The following is a 21,748-nucleotide window of genomic DNA, read 5'->3' as shown; positions in this document are numbered from 1 at the left end:
ATATTGTCAGAAATTTCAGAAATGGTCGGTGCTTACTCAGTGGAATGAGTGCGCTCTGGCTGCAAAATTCAGAGATGGCCTTTCTGAGGCCATTAAAGATGTTATGGTGGGGTTCCCGGCGCGTACAGGTCTGAATGAGTCCATGACTATGGCTATTCAGATTGATCGGCGTTTACGGGAGCGCAAACCTGTGCACCATTTGGCGGTGTCTTCTGAACAGGCACCTGAGATAATGCAATGTGATAGAATTCAGTCCAGAAGTGAACGGCAAAATTATAGGCGGAAAAATGGATTGTGTTTTTATTGTGGGGATTCAGCTCATGTTATATCAGCATGCTCTAAACGCACAAAAAAGGTTGATAAGTCTGTTGCCATTGGTACTTTACAGTCTAAGTTCATTCTGTCTGTGACGCTGATTTGTTCATTATCATCCATTTCCGTCAATGCCTATGTGGATTCAGGCGCTGCCCTGAGTCTTATGGATTGGTCATTTGCCAATCGCTGTGGGTTTAGTCTGGAACCTCTGGAAGTTCCTATTCCTTTGAAAGGAATTGACTCTACACCTTTGGCTATGAATAAACCTCAGTACTGGACACAAGTGACCATGCGTATGACTCCCGTTCATCAGGAGGTGATTCGCTTCCTGGTACTGTATAATTTACATGATGTCTTAGTGCTTGGTCTGCCATGGTTACAAACTCATAACCCAGTCCTGGACTGGAAAACAATGTCTGTGTTAAGCTGGGGATGTCAGGGGGTTCATGATGATGCATCTCCGATTTCTATCGCTTCATCTACTCCTTCTGAGGTTCCGGTATTTTTGTCTGATTATCGGGAGGTTTTTGAGGAGCCTAAACTCAGTTCGCTTCCTCCTCACAGGGATTGCGATTGTGCTATAGATTTGATTCCTGGCAGTAAATTCCCTAAAGGTCGTTTGTTCAATCTGTCAGTGCCAGAGCATACTGCTATGCGGAATTATGTTAAGGAGTCCTTGGAAAAGGGACATATCCGTCCATCTTCGTCCCCTTTGGGAGCAGGTTTTTTTTTTGTGGCCAAAAAAGATGGTTCCTTGAGGCCTTGCATAGATTATCGTCTTTTGAATAAGATTACAGTCAAATATCAGTATCCTTTGCCATTGTTGACTGATTTGTTCGCTCGCATTAAGGGGGCTAAATGGTTCACTAAGATTGATCTTCGGGGTGCGTATAATCTTGTGCGGATAAGGCAGGGTGATGAGTGGAAAACCGCATTTAATACGCCTGAGGGCCATTTCGAGTATTTGGTGATGCCTTTTGGACTTTCTAATGCTCCTTCTGTCTTCCAGTCTTTTATGCACGATATTTTCCGTGAATATCTGGATAAATTTATTATCGTGTATTTGGATGATGTTTTGGTTTTTTCTGATGACTGGGAGTCTCATGTTCAGCAGGTCAGGAAGGTGTTTCAGGTCCTGCGGGCCAATTCTTTGTTTGTAAAGGGTTCTAAATGTCTTTTTGGAGTCCAGAAGATTTCTTTTTTGGGGTATATTTTTTCCCCTTCTACTATTGAGATGGATCCCGTCAAGGTTCAGGCTATTTGTGACTGGACGCAGCCTACATCTCTTAAGAGTCTACAGAAGTTCTTTGGCTTTGCTAATTTTTATCGTCGCTTCATAACTACTTTTTCTAGTGTTGTTAAGCCTTTGACGGATTTGACTAAAAAGGGTGCTGATGTTACTGATTGATCTCCTGCGGCTGTGGAGGCCTTTCAGGAACTTAAGCGCCGGTTTTCTTCTGCTCCTGTGTTGCGTCAGCCAGATACGTCGCTTCCTTTTCAGGTTGAGGTCGATGCTTCCGAGATCGGAGCGGGGGCGGTTTTGTCACAGAGAAGCTCCGATGGCTCAGTGATGAAGCCATGTGCGTTCTTTTCTAGAAAATTTTCGCCCGCTGAACGGAATTATGATGTTGGTAATCGGGAGCTTTTGGCCATGAAGTGGGCATTTGAGGAGTGGCGTCATTGGCTTGAGGGTGCTAGACATCGTGTGGTGGTCTTGACTGATCACAAAAATCTGATGTACCTTGAGTCTGCCAAGCATCTGAATCCTAGACAGGCTCGTTGGTCACTGTTTTTCTCCCGTTTCAATTTTGTGGTTTCATACCTGCCAGGTTCAAAAAATGTGAAGGCGGATGCTCTTTCTAGGAGTTTTGTGCCTGACTCCCCTGGAAATTCTGAGCCCACTGGTATCCTTAGGGATGGGGTGATTTTGTCGGCTGTCTCCCCAGACTTGCGACGTGCTTTGCAGGAGTTTCAGGCGGATAAACCTGATCGTTGTCCGCCGGAAAGACTGTTTGTTCCGGATAATTGGACCAGTAGAGTCATCTCCGAGGTCCATTCTTCTGTGTTGGCAGGTCATCCTGGAATATTTGGTACTAGAGACTTGGTGGCCAGGTCTTTTTGGTGGCCTTCCTTGTCGAGGGATGTGCGTTCTTTTGTGCAGTCTTGTGGAGTTTGCGCTCAGGCTAAGCCTTGCTGTTCTCGGGCCAGTGGATTGTTGTTACCTTTGCCTATCCCGAAGAGGCCTTGGACGCACATTTCCATGGACTTTATTTCGGATCTCCCTGTCTCTCAAAAAATGTACGTCATATGGGTTGTGTGTGACCGCTTTTCTAAGATGGTTCATCTGGTACCCTTGCCTAAGTTACCTTCCTCCTCTGAGTTGGTCCCTTTGTTTTTTCAAAACGTGGTCCGTTTGCATGGCATTCCGGAGAACATCGTTTCTGACAGGGGATCCCAGTTTGTGTCTAGATTTTGGCGGACGTTCTGTGCTAAGATGGGCATTGATTTGTCCTTTTCGTCTGCATTCCATCCCCAGACGAATGGCCAGACGGAACGAACTAATCAGACTTTAGAAACTTATTTAAGGTGTTTTGTTTCTGCTGATCAAGATGACTGGGTTTCCTTTTTGCCGCTTGCCGAGTTTGCCCTTAATAATCGGGCTAGTTCTGCTACCTTGGTTTCTCCTTTCTTTTGTAATTCGGGGTTTCATCCTCGTTTTTCCTCTGGTCAGGTGGAGCCTTCTGATTGTCCTGGAGTGGACATGGTGGTGGATAGGTTGCATCGGATTTGGAGTCATGTGGTGGACAATTTGAAGTTGTCCCAGGAGAGGGCTCAGCAGTTTGCTAATCGCCGTCGCCGCGTGGGTCCTCGACTTCTTGTTGGGGACTTGGTGTGGTTGTCTTCTCGTTTTGTTCCTATGAAGGTCTCTTCTCCTAAGTTCAAGCCTCGGTTCATCGGTCCCTATAGGATCTTGGAAATTCTTAACCCTGTGTCGTTTCGTTTGGATCTCCCGGCATCGTTTGCTATTCATAATGTGTTCCATCGGTCGTTGTTGCGGAAGTATGAGGTGCCTGTCGTTCCTTTGCTTGAGCCTCCTGCTTTGGTGCTGGTGGAGGGTGAATTGGAGTATGTTGTGGAGAAGATCTTGGATTCTCGTGTTTCCAGACGGAAACTCCAGTATTTGGTCAAGTGGAAGGGTTATGGTCAGGAGGATAATTCTTGGGTGATTGCCTCTGATGTTCATGCTGCCGATTTGGTCCGTGCTTTTCATAGGGCTCATCCTGGTCGCCCTGGTGGTTCTCGTGAAGGTTCGGTGACCCCTCCTCAAGGGGGGGGTACTGTTGTGAGTTCTGTTTTTGGGCTCCCTCTGGTGGTTACTGATGGTACTGGGTGACTTGTGTTCTCTGCGGTCTCTGGTGTCCACCTGTTCCATCAGGTTATGGGAGTTTCCTATTTAACCTGGCTTTTTTGTCATTTCCTCGCCGGCTATCAATGTATTCAGCGTTTCTTTTTACCTCTGTTCCCTGCGTCTGTTATCTTCAGGACAAGCTAAGTTTTGATTTTCCTGTTCCACGTTTTGTTTAATTTTTGTCTTAGTCCAGCTTGCAGAGATGTGATTCCTTGCTGCTGGTTGCTCTAGTGGGCTGAAATTACTCCTCATGTTCCATGAGTTGGCACATGAGTTCAAGTAATTTCAGGATGGTTTTTTGAAGGGTTTTTCGCTGACCGCGCAGTTCACTTTTATATCCTCTGCTATCTAGCTTTAGCGGGCCTCATTTTTGCTGATTCTATTTTCATAACTACGTATGTGCTTTCCTCTCATTTCACCGTTATTACATGTGGGGGGCTGCTATTTCTGTGGGGTGTTTCTCTGGAGGCAAGTGAGGTCTGTGTTTCTTCTTATAGGGGAAGTTAACAGATGGTCTGTTTCTCTTTTATTAAGAGCTCTTTTAACAGCATGTTGTGGCTTCACAGCCACATTTTCCAAATTCAAATGCCACATCTAGAATCACCTCCAGATCTTTTATCTGCTTAAAGGGAACCTGTCACCCCTAAAATGGAAGATGAGCTAAGCCCACTGGCATCAGGGGCTTATGTACAGCATTCTGTAATGCTGTAGATAAGCCCCCGATGTATCCTGAAAGATGAGAAAAAGAGGTTAGATTATACTCACCCAGGGGCGTTCCCGCTGCGGTCCGGTCCGATGGGCATCGCGGTCCGGTCCCGGGCGTCCCATCTTCTTATGATGACATCTTCTTCTTGTCTTCACGCTGCGGCTCCGGTGCAGGCATACTTTGTCTGCCCTTTTGAGGGCAGAGCAAAGTACTGCAGTGCGCAGGCACCGGGAAAGGTCAGAGATGATGCTCAATACTGTATAATGGCCCCACACGATGCACAATATTGTACAATGGCCCCACACTGTATAATTGCCCCACATGATGCTCCATACTGTATAATTGCCCCACATGATGCTCCATACTGTATAATGATCCTGCATGATGCTCAATACTGTATAATGGCCCCACGTGCTGCTCAATACTGTATAATGGCCCCGCATGATGCTCAATACTGTACAATGGCCCCGCATGATGTTCAATATTGTATAATGGCTTCAAACGATGCTCCATACTGTACAATGGCCCCGCATGATGTGCAGTACTGTATAATGGCTCCACCTGATGCTCAATACTGTACAATGGCCCCACATGATACTCCATATGGTATAATGGCCCCACATAGTGCTCCATATGGTATAATGTGCCCACATAGTACTATATACAGTATAATGGCCTCATACTAAAATAAAAAAAACTACTCGCCTCAGCACGTTCCAACGCTGATCTGGTCTCTTCATATGTCACAGTCCTATCTGTGAGCACGTGATCCATCTCCTCAGCACTAGCACCGCCACTCCTCTGCGCACTCACCATCCATCTCCTCACTAGCATCGCCATCCTCACCCTCAGTAAGCATGCAGCCTGATGGGACAGTGCGTGGCCTGATGGGACACGGCCTATAGCGCAAATTCAGAGGAGATTGGCCGCGGCACTAGTGATGAGGGAGATGGCAAGCGGGATGAGGAGAGTCGTGGTGGCGATAGTGCTGAGGAGATGGCGTGCGTGCCCCCTCTGGCACGCGTGCCATAGGTTCGCCACCACTGCACTGTGAGATACATCTCTTAGACCTGATAAGTCAGCTGAAAATTCACACCAAAATGGCTATATACCGTGTAGACTCGTGTATAAGCCGACCCGAGTAAATGCTGAGGCACTTAATTTTGCCTCGAAAAACTGGGAAAACGTATTGACTCGAGTATAAGCTGGGTATGCATTGTCCCCTCATCCCTATCCTGGTATGCATGGCCTCCTTATCCCCATCCTTGTCTGCATGGCTCCTTATCCCCATCCTTGTCTGCATGGCACCTTATCCCCCATCCTTGTCTGCATGGTTCCTTATCCCCCTTCCTTGTCTGCATGGCTCCTTATCCCCATCTTTGTATGCATGGCTCCTCATCCCTATCATTGTATGGATAGGTCCTCATCCCTATCCTGGTTTGCATGGCTCTTTATCCCCATCCTTGTCTGCATGGCTCCTTATCCCCATTCTTGTCTGCATGGCTCCTTATCCTCATCCTTGTCTGCATGGCTCCTTATCCCCATCCTCGTCTGCATGGCTCCTTATCCCCATCTTTGTATGCATGGCTCCTTATCCCCATTCTTGTATACATGGCTCCTTATCCTCACCTTTGTCTGCATGGCTCCTTATCACCATCCTTGTATGCATGGTTCCTCATCCACATCCTTGTATGCATGTTTCCTCATCCACATCCTTGTCTGCATGGCTCCTTATCCCCATCCTTGTCTGCATGGCTCCTTATCCTCATCCTTGTCTGCATGGCTCCTTATCCCCATCCTCGTCTGCATGGCTCCTTATCCCCATCTTTGTATGCATGGCTCCTTATCCCCATTCTTGTATACATGGCTCCTTATCCTCACCTTTGTCTGCATGGCTCCTTATCCCCATCCTTGTATGCATGGTTCCTCATCCACATCCTTGTCTGCATGGCTCCTTATCCCCATCCTTGTCTGCATGGCTCCTCATCCCCATCCTTGTATGTATGGCTTCTCATCCCTGTCCTTGCATACATGGTTCCTCATCCCTATCCTTACATGCATGGCTCCTGATCCCTGTCCTGGTATGCACGTTCCTCATCCTTATCCTTGTATGCATGGCTCCTCATCCCTATCCTTGTATGCATGGATATTTTTCACATGAATAACTGGATATATGTCTTTATAAATGTTAAGCTTTACTTTACTTGTACTCAAAAGTATCAGGACGAAAGATCTCCACAGTGTGTGATGGACCGCGCAGATTTACAACAAAGACCTTCACTTGAGGAATGGGTTGTCCAGCCTGCAAGGATTGAAAACAATATCTGGTGAGTGTATGAAAGTCTATTACATTTGTAAAACATACCGGTAATTTGTAAATGTAAAATTGCAGAGAGACATAATACAGCATATAAATTACTGCAAATTCCCTACTGCTATAAACACCAGGATACAAGGAGTAAAATCAATATATAGTAAGTAACTCATTATCAATCTTTACAGAAGTAAAAAATTATTTTCTGGCTATGTGGCCCTAATGGTGTCTTGCCTAGATTAAAATTCCCGAAGAACAGTTGGAGCTGTATAGTATTTGATTATTTCCTTACATTAGTGAGCTGAGAGGAGGCATAAATCAAAGTAGGATTAATTTATTAAAATCAGTGCAGGCATGAGCGTCAGGGTTGCTAACTTGATTTTTTTGTGACAGCTTATAAAAAAAAACTCACGCAAAGCCAAAATTTTTTATGAACACATTGGAGAACTATAAGAAATCATTCAGATTTTACGTGTCATATTTATACAACCCATAACTATGATATAAACACATTAACTTCATTCACTATGACATATAAAATGATAATTACAGTCATAATTAATAATTATGTGCACAAATATCTCCAACGTAAAAAAAATCATGAACACTTTTTTTTAAGGCATGGGAAAAAGTGATCTCTTTTTACAAACAATCCAAACATTTTGAGTGGGTAGCAACCCTGATGGGCATCTTATCTGATTAGTATTGAAAGATTTTGTTTGTGGGGCTGACAAAACAGAACAGTGCACTGCATCATTTATAAGTGCCTATAGCGGGCGGTTATGTAACCACGAGTATGCGATTTGCATATTCCGGGCCACATTCTGACTAGACCTGTCCAGCCTTGCTGAGTACACTTCTATTGAATGAGGCCACGTACATCTAGTTGTCATGTGACTGAACGTATGCAAATTGCGTACTTGTGGTCACATGCCCACCCGCTGTAAGAGAATCCACAAAGTGCGCATTCTGCACACTGTGAGGAGTCACATGTCTGCAATCACATAGATTGACTGCAGACTTGTACTCCAAAGCCAGACAACCCTTTTAACAGCTTTGCGCCACCCAATAACTTAATGCGTCAGGTGGGTTCACATATAACTCTGCAATGACATTTAGAATGTCATTGGAGAGTCAGATATTGAACGGAGATCATGCAAGAACAGGTAGTCGGCTGTCAGACACAGCCCAGCTCTCCATGGAGAAGGAAGAGATGGTTTAGTATCATTCCAGCCTTCCTGATTTCTGTATACAGAGTGCTGAACAAGAATAGGAAGCAGCAACATTGCTTCCTCCTCCCAGCCTAGTGATCACATGATTGCCAGGTGCTGGGAGGGCATAGGACCTTCTTAGAAGACCCAGATCAGATCTGCAGTCCATTTCAGGAGGCTGAATTTGCCCTATAAGGGTATGTTTCCACGTGCAGTAAACGCTGCGTGTCTGACGCTGCATAGAGCCGCAGCGTCAGACACGCAGCGTCCAGATGTTACAGCATAGTGGAGGGGATTTAATGAAATCCCGTCTCCACTATGCGTGGTAACACGCACGCGGCGGCGGCCCTGCGACTCCGGACATGCTGCGCGTCTTTTCAGATCGCAGCATGTCCGTATATCTTGCGGCGACGCTGCGTCGCCGCAAGATATAGCACAGGGCCCTATGGTGGGGAGCGATGATGCCGGATGTGTGCTGTGAACACATCCGGCATCATCGCGTCCCAGAAAGGGGGCGGGGCTTACCGCAGAGCGGCTAAGCCGCTCCGGCGATACCGCCGGCCATCCTGAAAGTGGACACATACCCTTACTGGTACTAATATGCCAACTGCAGTTGCAGAGGAAATCAGAAGTAATAAATTGGTGTTTAAATGTTGAAATGCACCCAGAGGTATTTTATGACCTTATGGTGAAGGAAGAAACACAGTGTCTGAAATAAATGAAAAAGAAAATGAATAAAAAAAAGTAAAAAAAAAAAAAAAATGAATGTTAATGTAGCCTTGCTTCTGTTGAAGAAAAAAAAAAAACGTGTCTGATACATAGAAATGATTGCTACGGAGAAGGGAGCACAATTTTATATTTATTTTAGGGATCCTTTGTGGTCAGAAAAAAAGAAAAACTTATGTCAAACATAGACATGTATTTCCTTTACATTGTTCCCGAAATTCATCCGATTATCTCAGCCATTCTTCAAGCATGGGATAAATTAGCTAAAATCCCGGGGGGAAAAAATAAAACAACAATTGGGGAAATTCTACCAATTTCATTAATAACCTCTCTATTCGGACAAAAATTTCCAACATTATGGGAACAAAAGGGAGTAAAAAAATTAGGAGACTTGTTGGCAAACAATAAACTACTAAATTTCTCAGAAATCAAACAAAAATTTAATATCCCTTCGTCAGAATTTAATCAGTACCTCATTGTTAAAGAATTCCTTCAGATCTTCATTTCTAAGGCTTCTCCTAAATTCGAACCAATATATTTATTGCTTAGAAATCTTGATCATAAAGTTTTCTGGAGCACTAAGTTCCTATATAATATTTTCAATAAAGACTATACATTTAAAAAGAACAAATACATGAAAAAATGGGGGAAAACATTAGGCCTACAAATAGATGACGAGCAGTGGGAAGAAGCATTAAAAAACACTTATGCCTCTAATATCTCGCTTCCACTCCACGAGACATATTACAAATTAGTTTGGTCAAGAAAGGCCGTACTGGGGGCCCACGGCACGTAAAGGGAGGCCGCCATGACGGGGTTACGTGGGACCTGGGGAGCTGGAGCAGTTAGAAGGGATACGGTGGTAAGGGGTTAACTGGGAACTTGAGGGGTGGCTTTAGGGGCATTTTTTGAAAATAAGGGGTGGAACTAGGGGACTGTGGGGAGGGGGCACATAAAAAGGGGCACGCTCCTCACGCAGGCATCCATTTTAGGTGCCTGCGTGACAAGTGAGGAATCTCTGTCACACTTACCAGAATGGACGTTGAAGCGATCCTCCAGCGTCTCCGGACGGCAGCCAGCTCCCAGGGGACAGATTGGCTGAATGCATCCGTTAACAGCCTTCTCCAGGGGACATCGGGAGCACCATCGCAGGCACCGCAGGACGGGCGCCGGCCGCGGAGGACTAGGCCTCCGGCGCGCCTAAGCCCGGACATCATCCTCAGGGCCCGGCGCCGAAATAGGAGCCCCTCTGCGGACCCTCCGGTAAGCAGCGCTGTTCCCTCCACCTCACAGCGCGGCGCCGGGAGGAATCCTCCAGTGCGGCGGGGCCTACAACGGGAGGGTGGATCCTTCCTCCCCTCCTTCAGTGTCCGGGCGACGTGGGGCGGCAGGAGCAGGAGCCGGTACGGCGGCCGCCAGCATGCCCGCTGGCGCCGCTCAGCGTGGGAGGCAGCGACAGCCGAGGAGACGGGGGTCAGGTGCGGTGGCCCCTCAGCGCCGAGGATTATGCGGGCGGCAGTCGGCTGGCCCTGGCATCAGCGTGCGGCCTTCTGCAGTGCACAGCTCTGGAGTCTTCAACGCAGCAGCGCCCTCTGCTGGTGGTGGCCTGGATATTGCAAGTTCTGCGCCCTCTGCTGGTGTTGGCCGGGATTTTCCTGCAGCTGCGCCCTCTGCTGGTGATGGCCGGGATTTTCCTGGATCTGCGCCCTCTGCTGGTGATGGCCGGAACTTTCCTGGATCTGCGTCCTCTGCTGGTGGTGGCGGAAATTTTCCGGATTCCGGCAGGCGACATTCCGTCGCTTCGGTACGCAGTGCCGGGGACGTATCCGTGGCAAGGAGCCGCACATCTTCCATCGGGCGGCAGGATGCTGGCTCGGCCTTTTCCCTTTCCGCAGCACCAGGGCAGTCGACGGCATCACCGAGTCGCCAGGACACGGATACGGCCGCCAGGAGTTCGGCGGGCAACATCGCGGATCAAGCCGGTCGGGATGCAGGACACCTTCGGCTGGGAGCTGGATCTTCGGCTGCTGGGCTCACAGCACCCAGGCAGCTAGGTGAGAACATTTTCCCTATCTTTAATTTGCCAGGCATAGTTTCCCCTGAAGCTAGGAATAGTGACATTACTTCGGGAGTTGCTAGCGGGGGTATGGGTTTAATCCTTAGAGGTTTAGGGGAGCTAGCGGGCTTGTGGGGGTCCGGTCTTAGCAGGGGGTCTTTGCCGTCAGCTGCTTGGTTGGGAAATACGGGGTCGTTTGAGGGGTCTAGACAGTTGTCTGAAGTTACGGGTACATCCAGCAGTGCGGGTCCTGCGGCAGACACGGGGAGCTCATCAAGGGAGAAGGACGGAACAGCACCAGGGCCTGGGTCAGGAATTGATGCACCAGGTGAGGGAGCTTTGCAGGATAAGGAAAAGGAGGATGTACCGCAACTAGACGATGCGGCTAGGGGGGAGGTCTATGTCTGCTTCGAGGGCCCGTTAGGGGCACATTTAAAACAAGAGGTTAGGGAAAAAATCTGGAAAGGGGAGTACATAGAAATATTTTCTCTTTTACCCCTAGAGAGATTTAATTTGGATAGACCTAGAAGGGAGGACTCTAAAAAAGAAGATGAGGAGAAACGGAGATATAGGCTGATTCCCAGATCATTTTCAAATTGGCTGCAAGCTTTCGCTATTAAGGCTAGCGTAATCGGGGAGAAGGCCCCGGAAAATTGCTCGGCATTATTTTGTTACTTAGATGCCATAGGGGAGGCTTACAGGACCTATGGGGGACAGGGTTGGTTACGCTATGACGAACAGTTTCGTCAGCGTAAGGCTTTTAGGCCAAGTATCAGGTGGGATCACAAGGACATAGCGTTGTGGATGAGAGTTATGGTCCCGTCCCGTTTAGGTCAGACTAGCCAGCCTTTTCACGGGGGCGCCGGGAGTTCAGGGCAGTCAGGACACTCGGCGGCTTTGCAGAAGGGACTGTGTTTCGCCTTCAATGATGGCATATGCAGATTCGGGAGCAAGTGTAAATATAGGCACGAGTGTTCAACCTGCGGGGGGGTGCATAGCGCTTCAAAATGTTTCAGGGGTAACAGGCAAAAAGTTGGAGATTCAGCTGACAAAAGGGGTGACTCCGGTGCAGTGGGTCGTGATGGAGGCCTTTCTAAGTAGATACCCTGATAGGTCAGCTGCAGTTTTATTGCGCGACGGTTTTAAGGAGGGTTTCAAAATCCCTTATGTTGAGCAGGATGTTAGTTTAAAAAGAAAAAATTTGAAATCGGCGTTACAATTCCCGGAGGTCGTGTCGGAGAAGTTGAATAAGGAAGTTGCTCTGGGAAGAATGGCAGGCCCGTTTGTCGCCCCTCCGATTGCAAATCTGAGGGTGTCACCTCTTGGCGTGGTCCCTAAGAAAAAACCTAATAAATTTAGGTTAATCCATCACCTGTCATTTCCGAAGGGATCTTCGGTTAATGATGGTATTGATCCCGAGTTGAGTTCGGTGTCGTACTTATCATTCGATTCAGCGATGGAGTGGGTTAGAGCATGTGGAAAGGGGGCTAAGCTGGCTAAGACCGACATCGAAGCGGCCTTTCGTTTGTTGCCAGTTCATCCTGACAGTTTGCATTTATTGGGTTGTTTTTGGGATGGCGGCTTCTTTGTTGATCGTTGTCTTCCCATGGGTTGCTCGATTTCATGTGTTTACTTTGAGGCCTTCAGCACGTTCCTAGAATGGGTGGTGAAAGATGTGTCTGGGATACGCTCATGTTCGCACTATCTGGATGACTTTCTGTTTATAGGGCCAGCGGAATCAGCAGATTGTTCGATTTTGTTGCATACAATGGAGAGTGTGACAAAAAACTTCGGGGTGCCTTTGGTGGAGGATAAAACAGTTGGTCCGGTGACAGTGTTGAGCTTCCTAGGCATTGAAATCGACACGGTAGCAATGGAATGTAGGCTACCTGCAGACAAGGTTACCGCGTTGCGCCAAGATGTGGTTAATACGATTGGTTTGAAGAAGATAAATTTGCGCAGTTTGCAATCGTTGTTAGGGAAACTGAACTTTGCATGTAGGATCATGCCGATGGGTCGAGCGTTCTGCCGCCGCCTATCCTTGGCAACAGTAGGGGTAAAGTCCCCTTTGCATTTCATCAGGATAAAGAAAGAGTTTCGGGATGATTTGAAGATGTGGGCGGATTTTCTGGACGAGTACAATGGCAGATCTCTGTGGATTCAGCCGGTGGCAGATGCTACCTCCTTGGGCATTTTGGTGCATGTCGTTGAAATGAGTGGCTTTGGTCTTTTCTTTCATGGTAGCTGGTCAGCAGCGGCTTGGCCGGAAGAATGGAAGGAGGAGGGGTTAACAAACAACCGGCTACTGTTGCATTTGTTCCCCAGGGTAGTTGCGTTGGCCCTGTGGGGTGACAAATTGAGGAATTTGAAGATTTCTTTTCATTGTGAGCATGTTGGAACGGTGACGGCGGTAAACTCGTTGTCAGCGGCTACGCCTGCAGTAGTGAAGGTCTTGCAGCACTTGGTTTTCCTGGGTCTTAAGTTTAACTTATGGATTGTATCTGAAGTTAGCTTGTCAGCGCCTGATCCAATAGTTGTTGCTCTTTCTCAATTTCAGTGGCAGCTTTTCCGGGATTTGGCACCACAGGCGGAGAGCGCGGGCCGGGATTGTCCAGTGGAGTTGTGGAACCTGCCGCGAGGGCCGTAATAGAGTTATTTACCAAATCGCTCGCGGATTCATCTTGGTCTCATTATAATCAGGCTTGGAGCTTGTGGGAATCCTGGATGTCAAGTATGGACCAGGATATGGAGGAGGAGTATGGTTTGTTGTTGTTCTTAGGTCATCATTGGGAGGCAGGTTGGTCTGTGACACGTTTGAATAAGTTTCTGGCGGGGCTAGCCTTCAACCTTAAATGGAGGGGGGGTAAGGATATAACGAAATCCTTCTTGGTTCGGCAAGTTGTTCGGGGTTGGAAGAAAGGCTGGAAGGCTTCGGACGGTCGCCGACCCGTATCTTATGAGGTGCTCTCAGCCATTGAGCGGAAGTTGCAAGAGGTGTGTTTTTCCGAATGGGAAGTGGTTCTGTTCCGTGCAGTCTTTTCTTTGGCCTTCTTTGGGGCATTTCGGTTAGGTGAGTTGGTTAGCCCGTCCGTTAGTAAAAAAGGTATTTTGTTAAGAGAAAACGTGGATGTCGAAGGGAATAAGGTGGTAGTGTTTATTAAGGCTTCCAAAACGGACGTGTATGGGAAAGGGTGCAAAGTGGTGTTGTTCAATGTTGAAGGATCCCCGGTGTGCCCGGTGGAATACGTGAAGAAGTACATGGCAAAGGGCGGGGTGTTAGACGAGCCATTCTTGGTGCACGAAAATGGGTCTTTCTTGTCCCGTTTTCAGTTTATTTCTGTTTTTAGGAAATGTTTGGCGGCAGCGGGCTTACCTGCAACACAATATAGTGGTCACTCCTTCAGGATCGGGGCAGCGACTGAGGCCGCTAGGTGGGGCCTTGGTGAGGATGTGGTTCGGAGAATTGGGAGGTGGGAATCTTCAAGATTCCAGTCGTATGTTCGCCCAAACCTATTGTGAGTTAGAAGCTGTGTTAAGTTAATTGTTTGTTGCCTTTCTTTCTGTGTTGCAGGGCCTGATCCAATGCTCGTCTGGATCATGGGGCATTCGTATGTTGTATGGGCTGCGTTGCGTGCTGCGGTTCGTCCGGACGGTCGTCAGTTGGGTCTTTCTCGAGAGACAGTGACTTTACGATGGATCGGTAAAAGGGGGATGGTGTGGAAGGAATGGTTACCTGAATTTCATCGTTTTGTTAGACTGGATAGAGTGCCGGAGATCGTGGTGATACATTTAGGGGGGAATGATTTGGCTAAACGGTCTCGTAGGGAGCTGATTAAGGATATCAAATTCGATATCCTGAGGTTCTGGGTCATGTTTCCAAAAGTGTTGTTGGTGTGGTCCGACATCATTCCCCGTAAAAGATGGAGAGGTGCTAGATCACACGAGGGGGTGAACAGGGCCCGGATTAAAATAAACAGGGCCATATCTCGGTTTATGGTGAGGAATGGCGCGTTGGCCGTGAGACATGTGGACTTGGAATCGGGTCAAGGAGCTTACTGGAGAGCTGATGGCGTGCACCTGAACGCGGTGGGTAATGATATGTGGTGTTTGGCTATCCGTAGTGGCATTGAATTAAGCTTGAAGGTGTGGAGGGACATGAATGGCTAAGGTGTCAGGCCATTCGTGTTCGTGGCGGGGGTGGAGGTCCTCGAAGTCGGTGGAAATGGTAAATCGTGGTTCAATGGGGTGGGGATCTTGAGAGGTCCTGGACACCCCATGAGAGAATTTAACAAGGCGCGGTACGGTTATTCCGCGTGAGGTGGATTTATGGACCCCTGGCATGGGGGTGGGTTCGGTGGACCAGGATTGGTTGTTATCTATCCCTGAGCTGGTGCTTTACGGCTGGGGGTAAGACTCATCCTGGGCTGAACATTGTGGAGTTTTTGGGATACTGAGTTTTTTATAACTTTGGGGCTTCGAGGACCGCCCCTCCTATTCTGGGTTGTCATAAAAGTTCTGTTATCTTTTATTTAATAAAATGGCTGCTGTGGCCAATTAAATCCAACATATGTCTCCGTCTGCTGTTTTGAGTACGTTAGAAGTTTATTCTTTAGATTGTTAAGAGATCTGTTTAAGGGGGTTGGGGTAATTTTTTCCAGGTCACGGAACTCACGTATACCCTATGTCATGTCCAAAATTAACAAACCTGTGGAAGCAGGTCTCCAAATACATTAGTATTCTGCTCAATGAGGACTTTGTCTTGACTCCCCAGACGGCTCTCCTATCAGTGGACATCGAAAAATTACATTACTCAATGAGGTTTGTAATAATCCATATCTTGTTGATAGTTAAAAACAAAATTGCAGCGATGTGGAAGAGCTATGAGGCTCCGAGTTTCCCTGACGTTGTGGACAATCTTAATCTTCACAATTCCTTAGATCTTAAATTCGCTATAGCGAATGGATGTTTACAAAAATATGAAAAAAAATGGAATAAATGGAACCTCAGATTCCAAAATCAGTAATCTTTTCGGTGGATTGTGGTGTTGTTGACGATCAAATTAAGACGAGTAACTAAGTTAAAAGTTTTCTTTCTTTATTAGGGCAATTTGTTTCTGGCCTAACTAGGTCAGTGGCCCAAAAAGCAAGGTTATTGCTTATCTGTTAGTTTTGTTCTTTCTTGTTTTGTTATTATGTTTCCCCTGCCCCTTCCTCTTCCCCTCCTGTTCCCCTATTCCCCTTCCCCCTTCTCCCAACCACTTCCTTTTCTTTGATGTAGATGCATACTAATATTTCACAAATGCATTATATTGGTTTTGTTTAAAAAAAATTGTTAATAAAAATTATTTGAAAACATTGTTCCTGAAATCAGCAAAAAAAAAAAGAATATAAAAATAGCAAATTTGTTAGGCCCCACATATCAGACATTTTAGAGGTTTGACAACCTATGTTCTAAAGAGTTAAAGGCAACCTGTCAGATGAAATCTAGTGTCTGATCTGTTAGTATAATACTATAGAATAGGAGGAAATGAGCAGACTGATATACAAATTTGTGGGGAAACAACCAGCATAACTGTTTTTTTATTCCTTTAAATCCCTGCTTTTTCTATGGTTAGGAGGAGTCCAGTGGGTGGTCGTACTCGGTGACTGACAACATTTCCTATGTGGGTGTAGCAACACGACATCTTTTAGGGTATGTGCACACGTCCGGATTTTTAGCGTTTTTTTTGCGGAATTTCGATATAAAAACGCTATAATTCCGCATCAAAAACGCTAAAAATATGCATCCTATCATTTAGAATGCATTCCGGATTTTTTGTTCAGATGGATGCGTTTTTTTCCGCAAAAAAAACGCATTCCGCAAAAAAAATGGACATGCTCATTCTTTTTGCGGATTTCTAAGCCAAAATGACTTTCAGGAAAAAAAAAAAAAATCCGCAAAAAATCCGCGCAAAAAACGCGAAAAATCCGCGCGGAAAAAAACGCGAGTTTCTGCCAGAATTCTCCGGATTTTGTCAGGAAAAAAACCTGACGTGTGCACATAGCCTTAAAGTTAGGCACACCCGCTGAGTTTTTCAAGCAGAAGAGGCTATGCAGAAACTGTAGTTTTCTTCCCTGAAGCATCTTTTTTTGTCATTCTTCTTATACTATCCTGTTTTTGGAGGAATTTCCAATGGTTTTTGTGATGTCTTTTTTACTGTCATTTTCTTCTTTTTTTTTTTTCACTCCAGAATCCACTAGTGTTTTTTTAAGCAAAAACTATGGAAAATGCTCCAAAAGACATCCTGACATCTTTTTTTTATTTTTTTTTAATCACTTTTCACTTATGTCGTAAAGTACAAAACATCTTCCAAGTTGAAAATGCTAGACCAATGTAAATGTTACTTTTCTTTAACTGCTTGACATTTTTAGAAATATGAAGTGGTTAAAAGAGGGTCAGAAGTGTGACTATGTACACAGCAGTCGTTTTAATATGCATATGCTTTCTTTTGAGCCTTGACAGGTTTTCTGGTGGTTTCCAAGGTGGAATTCACTTGAAAAAGGATGTCATGTGCACAGTCCCTATAACTGCGAATACATAGGTATACTATCATGGGGGACATCTATACCAGGATGGTTCCAGGATGTGGTGAATATATATCACGTAACAAGGGCTGCGGAATATGTTGGCACTATAGAAATAAAAATGATTATTGTTATTATTACCAGGATAAGGAACATATATACCAAGATGGGGGACATATATACCAGGATAAGGGACATATACCAAGATGGGGTACATATATACCAGAATGAGCAACTATATCCCAGTAAGGGGCCCAGGATGGGGGACATACTGTATATACCAGGATGGGTGACATATATACCAGGATGGGGGACATATACGGTATACCAGAAAGGGGGGCATATATACCAGGATGGGCCCAGGATGACTGATATACAGTATATACTATGATGGGGAGCATATATACCAGGATGGGTGACATATATACCAGGAATGGCACCAGGATTGGGGACGTTAGTACAGGATGGGGGGAAATTACTATATAATGGGGGAGTGGGGCAACATGCACAGTGGGGAAAATAAGTATTTGATACACTGCCAATTTTACAAGTTTTCCCACCTAATAAGAATGGAGAGGTCTGTAATTTTTATAGTAGGAACACTTCAACTGTGAGAGCCAGATTCTTAACTAAAATCTAGAAAATCACATTGTATGAATTTTACATAATAAATTTGCATTTTATTGCATGAAATAAGTATTTGATACAATAGAAACCAGAACTTAATATTTGGTACAGAAACCTTAGTTTGCAATTACAGAGGTCAGACATTTCCTGTAGTTCGTGACCTAGTTTGCACACACTGCAGCAGGGATTTTGGCCCACTCCTCCATACAGATCTTCTCCAGATCTTTCAGGTTTTGGAGCTGTCACTGGGCAGCATTGAGTTTCAGCTCTCTCCAAACATTTTCGATTGGTTTCAGGTCTGGAGACTGGCTAATCCACTCCAGGACTGAAATGCCTCTTGCAGAGCCACTCCTTAGTTGCTCTGGCTGTGTATTTTGGATCATTGTCATGCTGGAAGACCCAGCCATGACCCATCTTTAATGGTCTTACTGAGGGAAGGAGGTTGTTGCCCAAAATCTTGTGATACATGACCCCTTCCATCCTCTCGTCAGTACAGTGCAGTCATCCTATCCTCTTTGCAGAAAAGCACCCCCCAAAGTATGATGGTTTCCCCACCACACTTCACGGTTGGCATGGTGTTCTTGGTGCTGTACTCATCCTTCATCTTCCTCCAAACACAGCAAGTGGACTTGATAACAAAAAGTTCTACTTTGGTCTCATCTGACCCCATGATCTTCTCCCATACCTCCTCTCGATCATCCAGATGGTCATTTGCAAATTTCAAATGTACATTGACGTGTGCTGGCATGAGCACGGGACCTTACATGTCCTGCAGGATTTTAATAATAAAAGACTGACTGGCACTTCCAAGCTAGTGTGAACAAGTGCATACTAGGAGCATACGTACCCCACGAGACAAGATCTTGCATGGAGCCCCAGACCGAGGAAGATTGACAGCCATCTTGTGTTTCTTCCATTGTCTAATAATTGTGCCAACAGTTGTTGCCTAACCAAGCTGCTTGCCTATTGACCTGTTGCCAATCCCAGCCTTGTTAAGGTCTACAATTTTGTCCCTGGTGTTCTTAGATAGCTCTTCAATTTTGGCCATGGTGGAGAGGTTGGAGTGTGATTGAGTGTGTTGACCAGTGTCTTTTACACAGGTAACAAGTTCAAACAGGTGCAATTAATACAGTACAGGTAATGAATGCAGAGGTGATAGGTGATCAAATAATTATTTCATTCAATAAAATGCAATTTAATTATTTAAAATTTGTACAATGTGATTTTCTGGATTCTATATTTAGATTCTGTCTCTCACAGTTGCAGTGTACCTACGGTAAAAATTACAGACCTCTCCATTCTTTGTAGGTAGGAAAACTTGCAAAATTGGCAGCGAATCAAATACTTATTTTCTCCACTGTATGCCCTTATATGATTGAAATGTGCTACAAGGGCCCATACATCTGACCAACATTGGGGAGGGGGGTGCCAGGTCACAATTTTGCATCGGGACCCATCGGACTCTAGTTACGCCACTGTCCTCTTAAATACATTCTGTCATTGTTTTTCTTTTCCTGACTGAATTTGAGAACTAATGAACAGCGTTTTTAAATCTGTGCATGTCAATTTTTTCAGCTTTTTTTGCAGCAAAATGGGCATTTTGAACTCAGCATTTTTACTGCCAAGAGAGCAGGTACAGAAAAAAACACAGCAAAAGTGTTGCATCATGTGAACTTGGCATCTGAGATTGCTATATGAGCTATAGTAGAGCAAGGGACCCCCATACTACTCTTATGTGGAGCCCCTCTGGGGTCTGCCCTTCAGTTATTCTAGTTGTACTTCTATGTACAATTTGAAAATTACTTTTAAAATGATCCGGAGGATAGAGCTTTCAAATAGAACCCCATGACTAGCAATTTTATCCATCCAAAATATATTAACTTTTTTTCTCGATTTTAATAGGGAATGCTAGCAGGTGGTAAGCCTAATAATAAGCACTTCTAGGGCAGCGAAGAGGGACTAGCCTCCATTATCTAGTGGTATATGTACAGGACAAGACAATCAATATTTTATACTAGAAACTTTAATGAAGCAAAATTACAGAAATCAAACACATTTATGAGCATTAACAAGACGATGTAATGAGATTCTCTACAAGCAAATCCTCTGAAGCGATCTGCATTAGTAATATCCGATGTACCCAGGAATTAAGAAGAATAATAGCAATTCTTCCCAATTACCAGGCAGGATTCTCAGTGCTCCATAAACTCATCAGAAGTGAATACAAATCCAATAACTGAATGCATAAAATAAATCATAATCCAAATAAATGCCAAGGACATCAGTATATTCTGTGGTCCTGGAGTTCAGATTTAATCATTTACAAGTGGAACCTCTGTTCATGAGAATGATAATATATTTTGTTTTTAATTTTTTTTTTTAAACCGGAGGTCATGACTTCCTTCACCTCATTGCAAAATCCACTGCAGGATTTTTCTTAGTAAACCACAGGCATTGTCAGGTTGGCGTTGTTACACTGATTTTAATGATACCTGGGGTGAAGAAATCCATCTCGTGGTTCTTGTGTAATCAATGTTAGGCCAGTGTCACACTCAGCGTAGGGAAATACGGTCCGTATTTTACATGCATAATACTCAGAAATTATCCCAAAACAGTGATCCGTATCACAGGGTGTGGCTGCATATTTTACGCATGTCATCCTCCGTATGTAATCCGTACGGCATCCGTACAGCGAAATTTTCTCGCTGGCTTGTAAAATGGACATAGAATGGATCCATGGGCTCAAATATTTGTGAAAACATATATACAGACTATATATATAGGTCAGTGGGACACATAAATATACATATATTTATATTTCATATAACGCTAGATAGCAGAAAAGCCGGTAATTCAATTGCCGGCTTTTGCTATCTCCTTCCCAAACCTGACATGATATGAGACAAGGTTTACATACAGTAAACCTTTTCATATCCCCTTTTTTTTTGCATATTCCTCACTACTAATGTTAGTAGTGTGTGTGTGTGTGCAAAATTTGGGGGCTCGAGCTGTTAAAATAAAGGGTTAAATCGCAGAAAAAAACTGGCATGGGCTCCCGCGCAATTTTCTCCGCCAGAGTGGGAAAGCCGTTGACTGAGGGCAGATATTAATAGCCTAGAGAGGGACCATGGATATTGCCCCCCCCCCCCCCCGGTTAAAAACATCTGCCCCCAGCCACCCCAGAAAAGACACATCTGTAAGATGCGCCTATTCTGGCACTTAGCCTCTCTCTTCCCACTCCCCTGTAGCAGTGGGATATAGGGTAATAAAGGGTTAATGTCACCTTGCTATTGTAAGGTGGCATTAAGCCAGGTTAATAATGGAGAGGCGTTAATAAGACACCTATCCATTAAATCCTATAGTAATAAAGGGTTAATAAAACACACACACATTATGAAAAAAGTATTTAAATGAAATAAAGACACAGGGTGTTGTAATAGTTTATTATACTCCTAATCCAAATGACGACCCTCGTTCTGTAAAAAAGGAAAAATAAATTACAACAATATCCCATACCTTTCTGCTGTTACAGTCATGTCCCACGATGTAAATCCATCTGAAGGGGTTAAATAATTTTACAAGCAGGAGCTCTGCTAATGCAGCTGTGCTCCTGCCTGTAAAATGTGGGGAATGAATGGAAAGCAGGGGATCGTAGCTACCTAGACTTGCGGTGCTGTGCCCCCTGCTGGCATAAACTCATATGAACTTGAGCGTGGGAATTTTTCTCAATATTTTCTCACACTCGAGTTCATATGAGGCTATGCCAGCAGGGGGCGCAGCATCGCAAGTCTAGGTAGCTACGATCCCCTGCTTTCCATTCA

At 45.2% G+C, this 21,748-nt stretch overlaps 1 protein-coding gene across 1 annotated transcript in view; it reads right to left on the bottom strand.

The window, feature by feature from the left end:
• LOC138670754 (inactive dipeptidyl peptidase 10-like) overlaps positions 1-21,748 on the bottom strand; it is a 265,499-nt gene that overhangs the window by 169,902 nt on the left and 73,849 nt on the right. Inside the window, exon 6 of the mRNA XM_069758378.1 lies at positions 6,635-6,732. Coding sequence (XP_069614479.1) covers positions 6,635-6,732 — 98 coding nt within the window. The remainder of the gene's footprint in view (positions 1-6,634; positions 6,733-21,748) is intronic.

The sequence above is a fragment of the Ranitomeya imitator genome, chromosome 3 (genome assembly GCF_032444005.1).
Source record: "Ranitomeya imitator isolate aRanImi1 chromosome 3, aRanImi1.pri, whole genome shotgun sequence".
NCBI lineage: Eukaryota > Metazoa > Chordata > Amphibia > Anura > Dendrobatidae > Ranitomeya > Ranitomeya imitator.
Note: the sequence above shows the minus strand (reverse complement) of the source record. Positions and strands in the feature narration are given on the sequence as shown.